Below are 23,036 nucleotides of genomic sequence, written 5' to 3'. Positions count from 1 at the left end.
ACTGGATTATTGGCTTTCGGTGGACATGCATCACTCTTTGGAATGCTGTTATGCGTGACTTACAAAATAACGATGTACTGGATTTGGTAACAGTAGACTTGGACACTGATAGATGTGATGTGTATTGTATTTGGTAATAGTAAACATGTCTATTAAAATGTGTGTATATATGATGTTTAGTTATTTTAGATATAGGAACAGAATATATAAAATTACTAAACATTTGAATTATTTTTAATTTTTAGTTTATTATAAATTTTAGGTTAAAATTGAAAAACTTTCTCAATATTTATCATTGTAACAAATCTAAAGCAACCATCTTCATCTATCTTCCAATGTGGAGAAGACCAATACACAATATAGCCTCAAGGTTAAGTTTAGGGTATAAGGACAAATGGGTGTCATTTTCAAATATAACTCAAGGTATTTTAGTCAATTTGTCACTATATCCATATTAATCTCACCTGTGTATCTTGTCTTTAAAGGAATACAAAATTTGTGTAATTTGTGTCCCTTCCTATACTTCCTTATCCATGTCCTTTTATCTTCAAATGCCACCTATAGGTGTCTGTGTCCCTGCCTACAGGACATGCTTAGGCAGCGTTTGGTTGCGGGACAGAGACACTGAGACAGAGACACAGAGGTACGCGTATTATGTTTGACTAGTGTCTTGCTGGAGAGACAAAGATACAAAGGATACATGGGACACAAATTTGAAGGATACCAGTGTACTTCCTGAAAAAATAGACACTAGCGTCTCAACTCCAGAGACAAAGAGGGTAAACTTGTAAAAAAAAAAAAAAAAAAAGGAGACAATAGTGTCGCTATCCTTATTGTCTCAGTGTCTTTGTCTCTAGTGTCCAGGAACGGTAACCAAACGCTGCTTTATTATCATGTTATCACATGTCAAGCTTCAATGTATTATTTTAGTTGAAAAGGTATCTCTCCTCATGATGGTGTAACATATCTTGATTTGAATAATTGTGCCTTTTCATTTTATGCATAAATGTAATATAAATACATGCTATGGAAGTTTACAAATATGCATTTTTTTTTTTTTGTATTTTAAATTTATACATTTATTTTGTTATTAGTGAAATTTATTTAACTCATATTTTGTAATTGTTTTTATTTTAATTTTTTTCTAACATAATGAAATATTAGTATATATATTTTTAAGTATTTTAATTTTGTTGATAAAAGTATTTAAATAGGTTAATTGTTAATGTATTTTAATTAAATAGTATTTAAAGAATAGAAAAATTATTAAAAATGAAAAAATTTATAAAGAAATAAAACGTTTAATGTTTGAAAGAAATAAAAAATAATATAAATAAAATGTAATATTAGTTACTATAAATTTAAGCAAAAAAATTAATTATAAATTAAAATTAAGAAAAAATAAAATTATTTCAAATTAAATGTGACTAGTAATTCTTTTATATGTCATGAAGAAAAATATAATAATTTTTAAATATGTGATAATGAAAATGTTTAATGATGATAACTTTAATTATAATTTACTAAATATAGTATAAACAAGAGATGATGATGTTGATGATGGTAAAATTTTTCATGGCAATGAAAATGAAACTGATATTAAAAGTGGCCTTGATTTAATTGTTCAATTAAGTGAAATTAGTACTCCAATTTTGTTTGGTAATTTGCAAAAATAAGGTTAATTAATATTTATGTGAATAATACATTTATAAGTTAAATTAAGTAAATATTTTACATAGTATTGTTATATTAACAAATAAGATCAAAGTGTATTTTGGAATGATTGTCAACATTATCAATACATTATTTAGGATCATTTTGGTGAAGAAATAAAATTTGTAAAATCAAATTTAGTTCATTCTTGGAAAGTGGATAATGAAGATTCATCAATCATTTTTTGTAATTCAATTAAAGTCAATTAATTTAGATGTGAAATGTCAAAATAATGTTATTGGTTGCTTATGAAAAAGTGCAGGCTCACCTCTCCAAAAAAAAATAAAATTAAACATGTAGGTTGTTAGTAAATACAATGGTTGACATAATTGTATAAATATCGTGATGTTGTAAGATCATATCAATTTTGATTAGAATTTATTTGTTCATGCATCTTAGGTATGTTTTAATTGAATTTGTTATTTTAATATGTTTAAATTATTATATATACTTTTATTGAAATTAAATATTAAATTATAGTAATTGTACTATTTAATTTTACTGTATTGATTTATTATATTTGCTAAAGGATGATAAGTCAAGAACTATCAATCACCATTGAATTAACACAAGAAAGGATTGATAGCTTATATGGTTATAAAGTATCATATAAAAAGGTATAGAAGGCAAAAAAAAAAAATCAACTGGTCATGTATTCATTGGGATGAGTCTTATGCAATGTTATCAAGATGATTGCATCATTCAAATAAAGTTGATTCTCAATATAGACAATTTTTTTTGAGTATTTTAGGCATTCAAGCAATATTTTGATGCCTTTAATTTCGGCAAACCAATTAGACAAAGTGATGTAACTTTCTATATGGAAAATACCAAAGAACAATTCTAATTGCAACAACCCAAGATGGTAATAATTGCATTTGCAATTGTGGAAAGGGAGACATAGTATGCTTGGTCAGGGTTCTTAGGTTTAATTTGACAATATGTTACCCAAAAAGTTGAATTTTGTATTATATCATATTGACACATGTGTATAGAATCTACTATTGCCAAATTCTCACTTAGGGTGGCAACCTCCTTATTCTCAAAAATAAAAAATTAAAGCAACAACTTTTGAAATTAGGTAAGTAGATATGTATTTATTATTTTTAGGTGTATAAAATATATTTTTTACTTAGAAACGATGTTATATTTTTATTTTTCACTCTTATGTAGTTATATCCCATCTAAGTTTGTGTTTGATAAAAACTTGATAAAATTTTGAGAAACAAGCCCCCTTATGTTGCAAGATGAATTCATAACACTCCAAAAGATAAGTGAAGTTTGACACACGATAACCATAATTGTATATATGACCACATGACAACGAACTTGTCACTTGTCAAAGACAAAATATGCTATAACTTTGTTGGTGAACTGCACGTATGGTAGATTGGTGGAATATTTTGTACACACAATGGTCAAGCAAAAGTTTAAATGAGTGAAGCCCAAAGGTGTCAAGTGTAAGTTACATACATGGCACCATATGTTTATTATGGGTGTAACATACCAAGATGTGTTAGTGTGATCCATGAAAATCTATCGCATGCTGATGACAACCACAAATCGTGTCGCCGAATTAAACAACTTTGAATTGAATTTCACACAATAAAAAAAAATAAAATTATTAGGGCACAAATAGGAATTGAAATAAGAAGAAAATTAATAAAAAGTGAAAACAGAATAGAGATGAAAAATGGCGCCACAATCGCAAAATTGATAAGCCAAGGAACGATTGCTACAAGAGTCTTGGCCTCTTGATAAGATCAAAGAAAATTGGCTCACTTACGAACCTAGAGTCACACACTCTCACAAGAGTATTCAATCTCAAATTGTATTCAAAAACTAATTAAAAGTGTGTTTACAAGAGCTTATATATGTCTAATGCTTGTAAACTAATACTAACGCAAACCCTAATGGGCTTCTTGTACCAACAAGCCTAAATTCAAATAAACTAAATAAAATAACAAGATTTTATCCTAAATAAAAAAACTCAAAATAAGTAATGACTAATATTAAAATAAATAAACTAAACATAATAATTAAATCCTAATAAAACTCGTTAGAGTTCAAATCCTCTAAGCATATGTAATTGATTATCTTGGGCTTTCCTAACTCTAAATTAAGCTCCCTTTCAAATAAGACAGCAATAATATTTTCTAAGTCCCCATTTATTCTTTTTGCCCTTACCCTTGTCATTGGTTCTTGAAGTTCTTCCAATGCATTCAAGTCTTTGTCTTTAATGGGTCTTCCTTGATTCTCATCACATGCCCATAGTTAAATTAATTGTGTTAGACCACAAATTTCTTTGTTCTCATAATTTGTGCCACACATAACTATCAGTATAGAGTTACAAGCACAATTGAACTCCAACTATATTCATTCCATTCATCTAAATTACATAATAAATAAAGATACCTCTACGATACCCTATTACTAGAGTGTTATGTAAAAATAACACCTTCAATCAATCTCAAAATGTATACTCACATATATCATTCTAACTGTATTTCATTGTTAAGATGATTGTTTATATCACCAAAATGATATAACAACCAAATCATCTTCAATTAGCAATGTACAAATCTTATTTGGGAGGTGATATTCCCAATAGCTTTTCAACAAACGCTAATCACATTTCATGATTTATTTTCAATTACTGGTTGACCATCAATGTGTAGACCTGTTTGAATAGTAATATCTTGTAGTGTAGTTGTACACACTTTTAGGGGTAAGTGATAAATGTGTCTTAGGTCTCCACCTCTCCACTAATGTTGAAGTAAGACTTGTTTAGTTTGAAAAAATGACAATTGTACAATTTCCAAAAATGTGTGTCTTAGGTCTCCACCTCTCCACTAATGTTGAAGTAAACCTTGTTTAGCTTGAAAAAATGACAATCGTGCAATTCCCTAAAAATTTGCTTACTACAAATATAGTATGATCTAGTATGGTAAACTATTCTTAGGTTGTAATCTTTAATGTGAATGCCTTAATTTTAGGGCCTATTTGATAGTCATGATAGAATCAGAATAGATATGATAAGAGGATTAGATAAGAGAAGAGCACGATAAAATAAATTAAGAATATTTTAGGACAAACAATTGCTATCATTTCTTTTCTCGTTTGACCTAATCACATTCCATGATAACAATTACTCTAGTCCAAATAGATAAAATATGTAATAAGATAATTAATCCTATCCTTATGGTTCAACAAACACTTGATTAAAAATAGATATGATATGTTATCCTATACTATCTATATAACACCCCAAATTTTGACTTCTCAGATACCTTATAATTTGTGTATTTTCGCAGGACATAAAATAAATTTCAATTAAACAAACAATATAAAATATAGAAGAAATTAAAACTTTTCTGTGGATGAATTCGTTCACAAAATTAACAAGGGAGTAAATGTACAAAGAAAACTGTGACTAAGTCATTATATTATACTGAAATAGTTAAAGAAATATATATATACTAAATTCCATTTACATATCAATATTGTAATAATTTACAAATTATTGATCAAAAAATTGTAGGACTTAGAATAAATATTTACATAACCAAAACAAACTAAGTCATAACAACAGTCCTATCCACACCTATGCACTGAAGACCTGGTCCTAGCCATCAATATCGTGCCAGTCCACTATCTCGACCAAATCCTCAGCAGTCCATTCTTCATCTTCTCTAAGGTAGGCATCATCAAAATCTGTCACAACCTCTATACTTGAAAATCTCTCAAATGTATATCAGGTGGGTCTCCCAAAAAGGTCATGATCGTGGAAAGTAAAAACATTATTTAAACCCTTGAGAGCCTAAATGTTCCTTAATAGATATAAAAACTAAAGATGTGATAGATATGACTATTTACAGGAACTTAAAAGAAACATCATAATTTACATTTATCTCTACGGTCCATATATTATCATCCTCACAATCCATATTAAATTAAAAATACACAAAACACTAATACTCCCTACAGTCATAGTACATTCTACCACTAATGAGATAGTCTACTAATCTAAATTGTCTTTGTGGTGTCGTCAACTTTATTCCCTAAAATATTTATTAAGGATAAGCATTTATCTTATCATTTAAACATAACACTATTTCAAGGACCAATATCACAGTACAATCATAATCATGGAATATAAGAAAATATAATAATATTAATCCCAAAAACAATGTATATCAATAATTATTGGCTACTTACATAGTGTATTTATTATTCTCGCACAATCACACATGCATATATTCTATCACAAGTCATTACATTCCTATCTTTTAAATACGTACTCTCAATACACTATGATCACAAATATACGATGCCTCCAGCAGTTCTTAAGGTCTTACTTAACTAGGTAAATAGTTGTCAGTTAGCTCATATACACAGATATAACATATACAATAACAGGCCCCTTAGCAAAGGTATAGTCAGGAGTCTAGTCAAGAAACAAGTGTGAGGCCATGTGGTGCATTCTCTCTTAGAAAGAGTGTGTACACATATGCAAATGTCGCTCACCACCTTATATTTCTCCTAGATTTTCCATTATCTTCGAACTCTATACCCCAGTGTATCGCTGTAAATATTCACACTAGATCCATTCAGCACTTTATACTCATCACATACTCTTTTTCATGTCAATCTCATTATTCAAGTAAAAGATCGTGCTTAGTAAAACACTCCCAAACTAAGTTCAAAACACATATACTACCAAATATAGTACTAATACCCAAAATCAGCCAAACATGCTTCAATAACCTTTCACTACAATCTAATATCATTCAATCATGTATTTACATACAAGAAAACACACAAAAGTACTTTCATGAGTACAAAATACTTACTATGTTTAAAATAACAAAATAGAACTCTTCTTACTTCAAAATGAAGTTTTGGAGAAAAATTTATGAGGAGTTTCAGTGAAAAGTCCTAGCTTTTCCTAGGTATCACAAAAGAGAGTATTTTGAGAAGTGAGAAACATATAAAACAAACAAAAATGAGAGAATTAAACTCCAAGAACTTGCTTAGAGTTGATTGGTTGAACTTCCAAGGTTAGATTCAGAGGAAGGTTGAAGTTTAGGAGAGATTTTCTGAAAAAAAAGAATAAAAAATCAAAGAGAATGGAGGAGACGTCGAAAGTTGGATTATAATCCAAGTTTTCTATGTTGAAAATCCTTAAATACTCTTTAACTCGTGATATTCTCGCTATAGTAAACCTTTTTTTTGCTAAAAAAATTAGACAAAATTTTTCTTTTGTTGTCTATCATTCTACTTACAACGAGAGCTACTCGCTACAATAAGAGAATCCTCGCTACAGCGAGAAAGCATGAGAGAGCCTGATTGTAGACTCTCTTTATCTCTACAGCGAGATATCCTATAGCTTATACCATTTAAACTCTTCAAAATTCAAATGAATTCACATATACAACCAACATTCAATGCTATAATAATAAATATAAAATAAGGATGTTACAACATACCCTTATGTTGGCCACCTAATGGGTCCTATCTCACTACTATTCCGTATATATTCTAATATGTGTACATTTTAATATTTCAACAAACTCAAATTATTTGAATTGAATATAATAATACATGAATGTGATGATTCTCGTTATCATAATCTTAAAATATAATTACATTTAATAAAATGATTAAATAAGACAAAAAAAATTGAAATAAAAACAATATTCTTCTAATAATATAATTACAAACATATAAAACAAACAAAAATGAGAGAATTAAACTCCAAGAACTTACTTAGAGTTGATTGGTTGAACTTCCAAGGTTAGATTCAGAGGAAGGTTAAAGTTTAGGAGAGATTTTCTGAGAAAAAAGAATAAAAAATCAAAGAGAATGGAGAAGACGTCGAAAGTTGGATTATAATCCAAGTTTTCTATGTTGAAAATCCTTAAATACTCTTTAACTCGTGATATTCTCGCTATAGTAAATCTTTTTTTTGCTAAAAAAATCAGACAAAATTTTTCTTTTGTTGTCTATCATTCTAGATACAACGAGAGCTACTCGCTACAATAAGAGAATCTTCGCTACAGCGAGAAAGTATGAGAGAGCCTGATTGTAGACGCTCTTTATCGTTACAGCGAGATATCCTACAGCTTATACCATTTAAACTCTTCAAAATTCAAATGAATTCACATATACAACCAACATTCAATGCTATAATAATAAATATAAAATAAGGATGTTACAACATACCCTTATGTTGGCCACCTAATGAGTCTTATCTCACTACTATTCCGTATATATTCTAATATGTGTACATTTTAATATTTCAACAAACTCAAATTATTTGAATTGAATATAATAATACATGAATGTGATGAAGATGAATTCATTCTCGTTATCATAATATTAAAATATAATTACATTTAATAAAATGATTAAATAAGACAAAAAAATTGAAATAAAAACAATATTCTTCTAATAATATAATTACACGTATTTGAGTTGCTATATAATTTAATAGTTAAACATATTATAACATGTCACACATGCACACACTTGTATTATCATATTGAAAATTTTATTATTCATTTTGTAATTTTAAATGACTAAACTTTCCTTTAAAAATAATTTATTTGAATAACTATATATATTTAATTTAACTTAAAGTCATATATCGACAGTAATTTTATAACTAATATACAATTTAAATAACACAATTTTCATGTAATTATTATAAAACTATTATGTTACTAAATTTAATATAGGTTTAAAATTATTTTAAATTTTATTATAATATCACAAATATTACTTTACATTTTCTAATTTTTACTAAATTAACTAAATTTTAAAAATAATTTGTTAAACAACATTATTTTTCCTTTTCATAAGAAATTATATATTAGTTAATATTTTACAACTAATCACATATTTAGTAAACAAATTAACAAATTATATTTTAATTATATAATAACTATGGAATGAAAAACTAACTTAAAAAAAAAAAAACCTAATAACATAGTAACAATTGGGGAAAAAAAAAATTTCTTTGCATAATTCTTGTAACCTCTTTTCTTGGTCTTTCTCACATCCCTCTTGGTAAGGAAGGAAAGTTAGGAAGGCAAAAAAAAACAGTGATCCCACTAAAAAAATGAAGGAAACAACTCTACATGCATGACATATATTACACTAAGAACATATAATGCCTATGTGATAAAAATAAAAATTTATCTTTACACGTTTCTAATTTTAGTGTTTTAGCACGTCTAGGTTAGTCTCACTATTTTACACTTTTTCTATTATTCCTTATATTTTAGAAGTGTACTATTATAGTATTCTGTTATGTATTATTTAAACCTAACCGACTTTAAGTGTATGATTTGGACCTAGTTTTAATTTTCAATTCAAGCTTTGTATAAAGGATTTATCAATAAACAAGATAGAAATTAATAAAATAAAAAAATTAGAGAATATTTGATTTCTCTTTTAAAAATAATTTTTTATTTTAAAAAATATATTATAAATCTATATTATATTTTATTTTTAAAAACAAAAAATTATTTTAAAAAAAAATGTTTTTAGCATATATGTTTTGTCCTATATCACATGATTAAGATATGTTATTAGCTTACAAATGCTTAAAAAAATCAAGTGTAATGCTTGTTAGATAAATGTTAAACATGTTAGTCCATCGTATTAAAAAATTATTAATATATATATATATATATATATATATATTAATATATATATATATATATATATATATATATAAGGAATGAAATTGAAAACATTTTATAATATCTCAATTGAGTTAGACTGAGCATGTCGATTTGATAGGAACCCAAAAATAATTCTAGGCACTCAACGTCCTACGCGAAGCATGTAAATAATATTACAGTTGTTGATTTTATTTTGTTTTAAACTTTGTTCACTTCAAATTAGGGGTAATGGTCAAGATCGATTAAATTAAGTTGGATTTGGATTAAAAAAATTTAAATTGAAGTAAATTGACCATGACATATTAACTTTCGTTTTCATTCGAAACATTTACAAGATTTGTAGGATCTTGATGAATATGACAAGCAAGTTTTATTTGAGTGGTTGAGTCTAGCATGAAGGAGAGCTAACATCAGAGGAAGTGATTTTTAACAGATCCAAATCACGCTATGATTAAAGGTTCAGAAAAACGATTAATAATCGATTTTGACGCAAACGAGTTAGTTGAGCCAAAGCTATACGTCGATGCTGAGATGGCAAATCCAACGGTGTGCAAAAGTGATAGGAAGAAGCTGGAGAATGTGTGGTTGAAAGGATTCCATGTGTCAAAGACTTGAAGTATTAATAGATCAAAGGCAATGGTAGTTAAGAAGAATTTGGTGTGAGTTGTCATTTTCCTCTGAATCTTAGATTTTCTTCTTGGAGAATTTTCTTCTTTTGTTTCTTGTGTTTGGCTATGAATCCAAGCGATCATAAATTTCTTCCTTGTAGATTCTTTATTTGAATTCAAATGAAAATTTGATCGACGTTTCTCTCTAAGTTGGTTAATTTTGTTGTAAATTCTTATTCCTGTAAATGCCACCTTACATTTGGTACATTCATTCCCAAACATGGCAAATAGCATATGATTGAAAGATTCGCAGAGTGATATCTAAAAGATCTTGGAGGTTCTGGATCTAAAGGATCGAGAGTGGAAAGCTAGAGATGAAGAATATCGAAGCCGGTTTGAAAGATTATAGTCAATGTTAGTGAGATGCAAATTAGGAGAGAAAAGGGTTGTGCTTCACTTGTGATGCTAAGTTCACTCCTAGCCATAGATGTCCTAATCAGTAGTTGCTCTTAATGCAAGTAGAGGATTATGAAAGCTAGAAAACGGAACCTGACTCACCTGAGAAGATGAATATTAATACTGATTCTGAACATCACTTGTCTTTTAATGCACTGAGAGGATCCAATAATGTTGGTACTTTTACATATCAGGGATAAATAAATGGAGTTGATCTGCATATTCTTGTCGATAATGGTAGCAATGACAATTTTATGCAATCCAAACTTGATCATTTTCTGAAACTTCCTGTTAAGTTAGCCTAAAAGTTTCAAGTCTTAGTTTGTAATGGAAATACACTTATAGCTTAAGGTTGTGTCAAGGATTTACAAGTAAAGGTTCAAGGCTATATGTTGAAGTTATCTGTCTTTTGCTACCTATTATCGGTGCTAATTTGGTATTAGGGGCATCATGGTTAGCCACTCTTGGTCCACATGTGGCTGACTATAGTTATTTAACTTTGAATTTTTCTGTTGATGGTCAATTTATCACATTAGTTGGTCAACAAGGTGTGAAACCTACTTCAACATAATTTCACCAGTTAAAAAGACTTTAGAGTACTTATTCTATATTTGAAATGTATATGTTATGAATTCAAGCTTCTAATACTCCTTAAGATCAATTGGTAGGTCTTCTATCAGATTTGGAATTTGAATTAGCACTGCTGTTACACACAGACATAGGAGTATTTGATGTACCTGTGGCATTGCCACCTGTTAGAGAATAAAATCATGCTATTAACTTGATTGAAGGGTCTAATCCAATGAAGGTTAGGCAATATAGATACCAGATGCTATAAGAAGGCATTATACAGCCAAGTACAAGTTTATTTTTTTCACCAACTATTTTGGTTAAGAAGAAGGATGGTAATTGAAGGTTCTGTATTTACTATAAGGTATTAAATGCCATTATCATAAAGGATAGTTTTCATATGCCTACTGTTAATGAACTTTTAGATGAATTATGTTGAGTTAATTTCTTTTCAAAGCTTGATCTTAGATTTGGATATCATCAAATTTAGTGAATCCTGAAGATAGGATGAAAACATCATTCAGAATCTATCAAGGTTAGTATGAGTGGCTTGTAATGCCATTTAGATTAACAAATACACCTACAACTTTTTAGTGTTTGATGATAGAATATTTTAGTAGTGTTTATAGCCCTTGCTGGTCTTCCTATTTACAACATTTGGAAGAAGTACTCAAGATATTGCAGTCTCATAAACTCTTTTCCAAACTAAGTAAATGTTCTTTTGGCAGAAGACCAATTAAATATCTTGGCTACATAGTTTTTAGCAACGGTATTTCAATGAACCTAAACAAAGTAGTAGTTATTGTGAATTGGCCAGCTCCTAAGACCTTGAAGTAATTAAGAGGCTTTCTTGAGTTAATTGGCTATAATAGAAAATTGTCATAGGATTTGCTTTAATTGTGGCACCTTTGAATCAACTTAAGAATGATGCTTTCTGCTGGAAGGAGGATAATAAATTTTCTTTTAATCAGTTGAAGAACGCTGTTACTCAAACACCAATTTTAATATTATATGATTTTTCACAACCTTTTGTTTTAGAAACAGATGCTACTGATTCAGGTATTGGTGCCATCTTGAGTCAAAATCATCATCCTATAGCTTTTTTTTCTAAGAAACTTTCATCTCAGTGGCAAAAATAATCTACTTTTGCTAGAGAAATGTATGTTATTACTGCGGCATTGTCTAAGTTCAAGCACTATTTACTTGGACATTATTTCATCAGAAGAACATATTAAAAAAATCTAAAACACTTGATTGAGCAAACAATCCAGACTCCTGAATAACAAAACTGGTTGTATAAGTTTCTAGGATTTGATTTTAAGATAGAATACAAGCTCGGCAGAGAGAATGTAATTGTTGATGGCCTATCAAGGACATTTTTATTAGCTTGGTCTGAACCTAAGTCGTTATTTTTGTAGCAATTGAAAGATGCTATTGCAGCAGATGCTTTACTGTCTAAAGCAATTAAGTGGTGTTTAGCCAATTACAGTAGGAATCCTAACTATTCTACTAAGGACCAATTGTTATATTGGAAACATAGATTAGTGATTCCTAGGGACCATCAGTTAATGTATCAGATTCTTGAAGAATATTATAATTTTCCTTTTGGTAGACATGCTGGTTTTGTAAGAACAACAACAAGAATTAAGGAGTTATTAGCCTAAGATAAAACATGATATCAAAAAGTTTGTGCAAGAGTGCTTGGTGTGTCAGCAAGCAAAATCACTTACAATCTCTTCAGCAAAATTATCATAGTCATTGCCATTACCTAGCCAAATTTAGGAAGATATTGCTTTAGATTTCATAACTGGCTTACCTAATTCTCATGGTTACACAGTTATCATGATAGTAGTTGATAGACTCTTTAAGTATGGACACTTCTGAGCCTTGAAGAGTGATTACGCTAATAGGCAAGTGGCTAAAGCATTCATGATTAACATTGTGAAATTACATGGCATTACAAAATCTATAGTTTCTGACAGGGACAAAGTTTTTACAAGTTAGTTTTGGCAACACCTTTTTTGATTGCAGGGCACCAAATTAGCCATGACTTTTGCTTATCACCCTCAGTCTGATGGTCAAACTGAAGCTTTGAATAAATGTTTGGAGCAATATCTAAGGTGTTTTACATTTAACAATCCTAGGTCTTTGTTTAAGTTGCTGACTTGGGCTGAGTATTGGTATAATATTGTTTTTCATAATAGTTAGGGAGCTACACCTTTCAAGGCAGTTTATGGTCGAGATCCTCTTTCATTGAATAAGTATAGAGTTGATGATAAAGATTCACCTTGACTCCAGGAAATGCTTCAACAGAGGGATGTGTTACTTAAGCAATTAAGGAACCATTTAGAAAAAGCTCAGGCTCATATGAAGACTCAGGTAGATTAAAAGAAGAGACAAGTTGAGTTGTAAGTTGGTGATTTAGTTTTAGTTAAACTACAACTGTTAAGTTGATAAAAATAATACATCTTGAAAATTTCATATTATTCAAGGTATGTTAGAAAAAGTTCCACATCCAATAAGATGAACAAGGGAGTGACTTGAGTCCATGGTGTTAAGGCATTCCAGTTAGAAACACTTTAAGCTTGTGTTTGACTTTTCTTATACTCTTGTATTAAAGTGTTGTATTGGGGGTAAGGGAGAATAACCTATGTATTATAAAAATTTTCATATAGTGTTATCCTCTAATTTTTATTAGACAATAACCATGGTTTATTCTCCAGTTTTGGAGTTTCCAAGTTATATTCTTGTGTTGATTGTTTTCATCTTATTTCTATGATAGAAAGTTAATTCTCAAGGGGTAAAGACAACGTTTCCTTTTCTTTTTTCCCAACAACCTTATAGGTAATTATCAATATCTTTAAAGAACAATCAGAAGCTCAGTACGAAGTACTTTGGTCCATTTCCTATTATACAAAGAATTGGCTCGATTGGTTATAAGCTACAACTTCTAGAAAAATGGTTAATAACCGATTTTGGCGCAAACAAGTTAGTTTAGCCAAAGTTACACGTAAATGTTGAGGAAGCAAATCAAACGATGCGTAAAAGTAAAAGAAAGAAGTTAGAGAATGTACAATTAAAAGGATTCCATGTGTCAAAGACTTGAAGTATTAATAGATCAAAGGCAATGGTAGGAAGGATTTCATTTCCTTTTAAATCTTAGATTCTTTTCTTGGAGAATTTTCTTCTTTCGTTTCTTGTATCATGCTATGAATCCAAGCAATGATAGATTTCTTCTTTCTTGTAGATTCTTTGTTTGAATTCAAATAAAAATTTGATCAATGTTTCTCTGAGTTGGTTAATTTCGTTATAAATTTTTGTTCTTGTAAGTACCACCTTACACGGTCACCAAAAAAATGGGAATGGAAGATATGTTTTGTAAAATATTTAGGAATGGAAGATTTGATGGATCTTTAAAATTTGAAAGCAATTCAAAGCAGAGAAAAACATGATTCCTTCTCTCACACACTCACTAACTCATTCTTGCCCTTCTTCCATGGGTCTATGGTAGAAAAGTATCTTCATCAACCTTGTGTCTTCAATCTCTACACGTATTGTACATATTTGTAGCTTGCATTTTTTTTAGATAAGATTAGATAACAAAAATCTTAAATCTAAAACCGAATCCAATCATATATATTTATTACAAACTAAAACTTTTAAAATGTTGATTCGAAAAACCTATTCTGATCCACTCGTTGCACCATTTTTTCTTCTAAGTTGGTGTGGATTTGATTGGAGATGCTGACCCCTAATTCAAATTATTGAAAACAAAATTGCAAGTTAAATTTTTGTTTTAGAGAAGGGTTAAAGATATACTGATATTTTTTAAATATTTTAAATAATAACTAGAAATACGTTAAAATGAAGGATAAATTGTAAGTATAATATCATAAAAATATTGTTGGTATGGTATGGTTAAAATTTCACATCAGTAATGTGTAGTAACATTGGTGTGCTGATTGATTAACATTGATATATTTATTATACAAACACTTTAATAACGATTAAGAAACAGTGCCTATAATATAATATCTAAATTTTATCTTAAAAAGAAACAAACTAAAAACTACGTTGCAGCATTGATGGAAAACATTTGGAAAAGTTCACCCCAAAAGCAGCCTCGTATAATATAGCAACTGTTGAAGCAGCAGCAAAACCTGGACAGCATGATAGTCATGACCATTTATCAAAAGCAAATACTGGTGATTGGTTTTAAGACGATTAACAAACAAAAGACACGGCTCTACCATACCTGACATCATGAACCAAGTTTGGTCAATTTGCCAAACACACTTGTCAGAACTGTTCCATCAACAAGAACATCAGACCCAACCGGTTTACCAACATCCACTTCTTTCAATTTTAAAACAAGACAATCCTATGAATCAAGATCATCTAAAATTAAATTTGCAAAACCCTCACCAAATGCACACTAAATTGCTTGAACAACCAACATAACAAATTCATTACGGGTACCGGGATACCCATGACAACAAATATAATACTTTTTCCGGTCATTTTTATAAAATAAAATAAAATATTAAATTATTAAAATAAAAAAATAATTAAATAAGTTATATTTTTATAAATATAATTTTTTTAAAAATACTTATAATATTAAATGATGTAGTTGATAACTTGTATATTGAATGGTATTATTACTATTTAAAAACATATATTTAATAATAAAAGAATAGTATAAAAAATTTAATAATTAATACATCTTAAATTTATTATATATTTTTTATAATTAGAATAAAAAAAATACTTCATTATGTTCCTCATAAAAGAGATCGAAAGAATTATAAATTTAATATTTTCTTTTACAAAATAGGCATATATAAAGTCCTAATTGTCCAAATTCCTTTTAACTACTTGTATATACATCGTTACTACCGTACATTGTTAGTTTATCATGTTTCACGATAAACCAATGTAAATAATGCATACAAGCAAATGTTATTAAGTAAGAATGTTTGTAGGCTTGATGTTTTTCAATACACAATGTTCTAAGCATATACAACCAAAACTTACATTTATTATATGAATACAAGTGAAGTTGTTTTTTTATTAAATAGGAACTACAAGTCTCTAGTCTTAAATATATTATGCTGAGAAGGGGTAAATATACTAAACATTCTTCTTCAACAACTAATATATCTTCTTTTTTTTTTTTTGCATGTTGCTAAATTAGTGCATTAATCTTTGTAAAATGTTAGACACTCCCGCTAGGTCTCCGGGAGTTCTAAGTCATGCACACCTGTATTATGCATGTTGTATGCCTTGTGAGGGAATCCATGAGTTTTGTCTTTATTGCCTTTTCTTTAGACTTTTCTTGTAGTTACTTTGGGTTAAAGTTTGAAATTCTTAGACTAAGTCGTAATCTTATATTATAATATTAGACTTATCTTTATATTATTTTAATTTGTTTTTAATTTTAAAAAGTAACAGGGACACTGTTACAAATACTACCAATATTTGTTTTTGAAATATAAGGTTTACTTACAAATTTGTGTGTTAAACAGGTTTAATGAATAGATAAAAAATCTAATAGATAATGTTATAAAATAAATAAATAAAAGAGACGATAATATATATATATATATACGAGATAAATTAAATTATACTGATATAAATTATATTTAATTTTATATTATTAATAATTTTAAATAAATATAATTTTTTAACCATAAAATTATAATCATAATATATTATATTAATTTTTGTTAAAATTAAATAATTATAAAAATACAAACGAAAGATCTTTCTTTTCACATATTTCAAATGTATATATTAAATTAAATTTGATGTATGAAATAATATGTTAAATAATTTTAGATTGATTAAAGAAATTTACAAACATAATTCATATAATTGAAATTTTTTCAATTTTAGAATTCAATTATTTAATAAAAAATTAAACAAGGAAAGAGTAGATTTAACTAGTACTAATATAATTAGATTTGTTTTCGCACACATATATATTATATATTATTTTAATAAAAAAAAGTAACTATGACACACTAAACACAGAGAAAAGACAAATTTAGAGAGAGAATGGTTTGAGACACCAAGATATAAAATAATATAATTAAATAATAATAATTGACGAAACAATTTTCAAAGCATAAAATTCAGAATCGTGGCAAGCAGTTATCGATGAAAGCACGTTGACAAGGAAGCAAAACATGGGAAGGTGGGATGGATTTGAGAAAATGAAATAGCAAAATAGATAGGAACCCAGCACTCTTTCTACCTAAGAAGCAAACAAAGCATGTTGCACAACTACACAAAGGGAAATCCGTTGACCGTTTCTTTGCCTCCAAAATCTATAACGGTAACCGACCTTCCTTAGTCCCTTGATTTCCTCTCTTCCACTTTTCCCCACCCCAAACCTTGTAACGCAAAACACATTTTTAAAAAATAACACAATAATAAATAATAAACTATTATTACAAATATTTATTTACTCATTACTATTAATTTTAAATAATTAATAGTAATAGTAATATAATAAAGATCAAACATTACATTCCATTCATTTTAGTTGGCATTCCCGTTATCGTCCCCTCCAACCTGTTGCCGCCGATGGCCACCATGCAACGCCGGAAAACGATGACCATGAACTGGGATGGCCTCGGCGACGACGACGATGACGAATTCTTCGAAACCTACAACCGCCTCTCTACCGCCGTGCCCCTCGACTTAGCCTCTTCCTCCGATGAAGAAGACGACGATTTCGAAGACAGCCGTCTCTCCTTCGCCTCCACCATCTCCTCCATCCGCTCCATCAAACCTCGAACCTCCAAATTCGCCGCCGCACCATCCACGCGTCACAACTACGACATCTGGATGGCCGCGCCTGGATCCATCACCGAACGGAGAAGAAGATTGCTCGGAAGCATGGGACTGGACGAAAACAAGGAGTTGCTCAAAGCCACAAGCATCGCTCTCGCTCGTGCCATCACGAATAAGTTCGAAAAAATCCCTAACCAATCCCCTCCTCCTCCTCTTCCTCCTTCTTCCACCACCGTTCCTTCTCCCTCTGTTCTGGCGAAACAGAAAACACAACGCTCCCCTGTTTTCGTCCTCGTCCGTTCGCGTTCCGAGGGCGACATCGATTCCTTCTCGATGGAGAAATCGAGGAAGGAAGAGATAATCGGAAAAGTCTCTAAACAACGGTTGACAAGGACGTCCACGGAGATAGCCGCGCTGCGTGGTCGCGGTGGTCGGCATTCCGGCGGAAAGAGATTAGTGGTGAAGGATTCTGTCGAGTCGAATCGGCAAATAGCGTCGCCGGCGACAGCGGTGTCGGTGGCGGGTTCGGGAGTGGGAGCATTTTTTTTAATAAAGAATTTGGACACGGGAAAAGAGTTTATCGTGAACGAGTACGGTGAAAACGGAATGTGGAACAGATTAAGCGATTTGCAAACGGGGAAGCAGTTAACAATGGAGGAATTCGAGAGAACGGTGGGGCATTCCGCCGTCGTCAAAGAACTCATGAGCCGCGCCAACGTGGCAAGGAGAGGCGATGGTTATGGGAAGAAGCTTTCAACGAATTCGTACATTTCGAAGAGTTTGAGGCTAAGCAAGAGAAGAGGAGCTTCGTTGTTGAAGAACATAAAGGGTGTGGCGAGTGGATTCGTTGGGGAACGTGAAAGAGAGGTTCCTGTTCAGCAAGTGGTGGAGGCGAAAACGCAAGGGAAGAACGAGTGGGTGCGGGTTCGACAGACTGGGAAGTCGCAGAAGGAGTTATCGGCGTTGCATTTGTGTCAGGAATTTCAGGCTCATGATGGGTGCATTTGGACAATTAAGTTCAGTTTGGATGGGCGTTTTTTGGCCAGTGCGGGTGAGGATAAGGTGATTCATGTGTGGGAAGTGCAAGAATGTGAGGTTATGTCCATGAAGCCTGAGGAAGGCAACCTCACTCCTATTCATCCTTCGTTGCTTTCGTCCATGGAACGAACGGATCCTCCTCCTTTGTCTTCTGATAAGAAGAAGAAGGGCAAGTTCGGGAGTAAGAGAGGAAGTGCCATTCCCGATTATGTTCTTGTTCCTGAAACCGTGTTTACCCTCTCTGAGAAACCGTATTGTTCTTTCAAAGGTCATCAGGATGAGGTTCTGGATTTGTCCTGGTCCAAATCTCAGGTAAGCTTAGTCCAGCAATTTTTTTATTTTCTTTTTGTCTATTTTTAAAAATAAAAGGTGTTTTATTCTTTTTATTTTTTAATGTGCTTTCGTCCTTGCAGCTGCTTCTCTCATCTTCCATGGATAAAACAGTGAGGTTGTGGGATTTGGAAACTAAGACATGCTTGAAATTCTTCGCACATAATGATTATGGTGATATTTTTTACTTTGGTCTATCATTTTATTAAGGGTAAATTATACTCACATTTCACGAAATTTAACAAAATTTCTCCCAATGACCCCCCTTTTTTAGTTATACTTAGTGTTATTTTTTTTAATTTATGTAACAACATAATGCAGCATTTTATTTTAGATTACACAAACAACTCTTAATTTCTCATGCAATTATATGAATTAAAAGAAGTCAAAATAATGTGTATAAAAGAAAAAATAGGTATATGGTGAAATTTTGTTAAGCTTCTAAGGATGAGAATAATTTGGCCTTTTAATCTTGAGAGATGAAATATGTTGTACTTGAAATTTATACACTAAATTGCCTTTTTTTTTTTATTTGCTGTTTGTTATGGCAGTGACCTGCGTGCAGTTCAACCCCATAGACGATGATTATTTCATTAGTGGCTCACTTGATGCCAAGGTCAGAATGTGGAACATCCCTGCACGTCTCGTCGTGGACTGGACTGATATCCATGAGATGGTTACTGCTGTTTCTTACACCCCTGATGCTCAGGTATGTTTTTCTTCCCCTACACGCATTTCTTATTTGTAGTCATACATTGGTTATTCTAATTCTTTGTTGATAAAGTTATATAATTTCACATTGATTTTGATCATTCTCATAACTTTTCATCTTGTAGGGTGTTCTAATTGGTACACAAAAAGGGAACTGTCGAACTTATAGCATAGAAGGTGCTAATCACTCCACTAGTCTATTCTTGTTTATATCTCGTCCTCAATTATTGAGAAATTTTACAATGTTATTTCTCTCATAATTTCATATCTGCTACGTAGTTAATCTCATTTCTATGTTCACCAGATTACAAGTTAACTCAAACTGGCACAGTTGAGCTTCGAAACAAGAGGAAAAATCTACTAAAAAAGGTCACTGGCTTCCAGGTAATTTCTTTTCTCCGTATCCAGAAAGATTGCTTTTACGGTTTCCTACCGCTGAAAATTGCTTTATGTATTAACTGGTGTTGCATCGTTACAGTTTTCCCCAAATAATCCGTCAGAAGTGCTTGTTACTTCAGGTGATTGCAGGATAAAAATTGTGGATGGTTCAGATGTTGTTCATAAGTTTAAAGGTGATGATGATGCATCATATTGTCAAATTTTTTTTTCTCCTACTTGAAAAATAGTGTTACTAACATGTTGGTAAAAGCAGGTTTTAGAAATGCAAGCAGCCAAATTGCAGCTTCGTTTACTCCTAATGGGAGATATATCGTAAGTGCAAGTGAAGATTCTCAAGTGTATGTCTGGAAGTACGAAGAGTCTCGCAATTCAAGCTCTGGAAAAGCCAGAAGTCTGCTTATTACAAGCTCTCACGAGCACTTCCCATGTAAAGATGTTTCGGTAGCAATACCTTGGCCTTGTGCCATTAAGGGTGATCCATCATCAATGCCAGTGCAGCAGTCCAAAAAGAACACAAAACGTTCAGCGGCACCACAGGATGAAGCTGGCCCTGGTGCAAGCAAGAGAATCTTGCCACCACTTCCAAAGAAAAACAATATCCTTGCCATAGAAAATGCCCCAGCCTCACCAGAGAATGACCCTTCAGCAATTTCACGAACAACATCTGGAATTGGAGATTCATTTTCTAACAGCAAGAGAATGCTGCCACCCAATCCTAAGAAAAGTAAAAACCAGGCTACAGAAAGTGACTACAATCACATCGAAGAAGAACTTGAAGCAATCACAAGGACGGATTCAGGATTAGGTGATTCATTTGCTTCAGGTTCTGCATCCATTAGATATGGTGATTCACCTTCCAATTATTCGGAACCTAGTACCTCAACAACTCATCCTTCAGCATGGGGCATGGTAATTGTGACAGCTGGGTTTGGAGGTGAAATTAGGTGTTATCAGAATTTTGGGCTGCCTCGAAAGATAGGTAGGCAGACCAATCTTTTTGGAGGACCTACATAACATCTTTTGTCATGGCAAAATTAACATAGCAGCTTTTTTCCCTCCCTTGAGAGATTGAAAGGAAGAAATGATACATGCTAAATGTAAATTTTTCTTTTTCTCATTAGATTGGCATATGATGTGACAATTTTGATACCTGTGTCCAGTGGGTTAGTAAGCATATAAACATTATAGACAATATGCAGATGACCTTCAAACTCAGCCAAGGTAAACAAAAGGTTGGCTACATAAGATTAGATACATTAAGTTAATTAAGCAATTGTTTACAGCGTCTCATTTTTATGTATCATCTTACTGATGCGGTGAGTGATCTACATAGATGTTAGATTAGTTTAGGAAGCACAGATGAATAAAAATTGACAAACAAAAGGAAAAAGGTGTAGGAATAGAAACTAGACATGGCAACGAGGAGGGTGCAACTCTCCCTGTCCTCGCCCTGCCAAAGACGCGTCGCGGGTTCGGTTCGGGTCGGGTTTAAAAATAATGGAGATAAAAAATAAAAACTCAACACCTTCCTCATATGAAGTTGGAGAACCCGCGGTAACTCGTGAAAAATTCCATTCAATATTTTTTCGTTATAAGGAATCAAAATATTAAAAATAAATAATTTAAATTATACTTTTAATAAAATATGTAATTTTAACTTTATATTTTTAGTTATTATAAAAAAATAAGAGTGTGAAAATAAAAGTATAACTAATATATACAAAAGTAAATATTTATTTTAGTATCTAAAATATGAAACGTCCTTTAAATAAATACTCTAAATTTAAAATTTAAAATTTAAAATTTAAAATATTATATCTAAAATTAATATTTATTAATTATTTTAATTTTTATCGTTAAGAAACAATATAATTAAATAATAAAGTAATGATTTATATTAAGTAATGCGTAGACATTTATGATAGATTTTAAATAATATTGTTTTTCATGATGTGTAATCATTTAATTTCCTCTTTAATTATTAAAATAATCTATCCTAACCTCTTTATTAAATACATGAATGATTATTATTCTTGTTCATTCATTTTTGTGTTGCATCCATTTATTTTATAGGAGACAACACAATGATCAGTTATTTGATTGTTAAAAGAAAATAAGTATTTGTTGTTTGTGAGAAAGATACACTCATATATATATATATATAACAATCTTCATTTTCTTCTTTTTCTTACAATGCAATGTTCTCCAACAATATTGTGATTTACCCCCTCCCATTATAGAGTGTTTATGTTTGTTTATACTTATAAAAGTCATAATGTATGTCTCTTACATATGGTTTTGAAGGGTTATTTAGGTTTTTAAATTCTGATTGTCTTTCACATGATGATTTATATATATTACCTTTATTTTATACATGTTATTAATTAATTAATTTGAAATTATTTTATTATACATAATAAATTTTATTATAATTCACATCCACCATTGAAGTAAGTTTGTGAAACAAGCTGATGAAAATATATAGCATGAACAAGAAAAAGTTTTAATTTGGCCTAAAATTAATGATGAATTGTTGGATGTCTTCAACTTTAATAATTTTTGTCATGTATTAGGCTATGATAAAGTGGATAATGTGTCTTGGTTGCAATCCAAAAAGAAGTTACACACAATATTAAAGATATTAAGAGGCAATGTTGATCTATTGGAGATGGCAAGTGCACCAATGAGAAATAACGATGAGATGCATATGTACTACAAA

General features: G+C 30.7%; 1 protein-coding gene across 1 annotated transcript; it reads left to right on the top strand.

Annotated features, from left to right (window-relative positions):
* Positions 1–17,638: 17,638 nt before the first annotated feature.
* On the top strand, positions 17,639–21,331 carry LOC113862393 (WD repeat-containing protein 44-like). Its single transcript, XM_027495483.1, has 7 exons — positions 17,639–19,189; positions 19,291–19,381; positions 19,759–19,916; positions 20,044–20,095; positions 20,223–20,302; positions 20,397–20,490; positions 20,571–21,331. The coding sequence occupies exons 1-7, from the start codon at positions 17,639–17,641 to the stop codon at positions 21,329–21,331; spliced, it is 2,787 nt and encodes a 928-aa protein (XP_027351284.1).
* Positions 21,332–23,036: the final 1,705 nt, after the last annotated feature.

Source organism: Abrus precatorius, unplaced genomic scaffold (genome assembly GCF_003935025.1).
Source record: "Abrus precatorius isolate BTA unplaced genomic scaffold, Abrus_2018 Scaffold3, whole genome shotgun sequence".
Taxonomy (NCBI): domain Eukaryota; kingdom Viridiplantae; phylum Streptophyta; class Magnoliopsida; order Fabales; family Fabaceae; genus Abrus; species Abrus precatorius.
The sequence above is the reverse complement of the archived record's forward strand: the minus strand, read 5'-3'. Positions and strand labels throughout refer to the sequence as shown.

Coding starts and splice junctions, on each gene's coding strand:
- LOC113862393 (XM_027495483.1), top strand. CDS start 17,639: ATGCAACGCCGGAAAACGATGACCATGAACTGGGATGGCCTCGGCGAC. Junction 19,382..19,758: donor CTTCGCACATAATGATTATG/GTGATATTTTTT, acceptor TTGTTATGGCAG/TGACCTGCGTGCAGTTCAAC. Junction 20,096..20,222: donor TCGAACTTATAGCATAGAAG/GTGCTAATCACT, acceptor TATGTTCACCAG/ATTACAAGTTAACTCAAACT.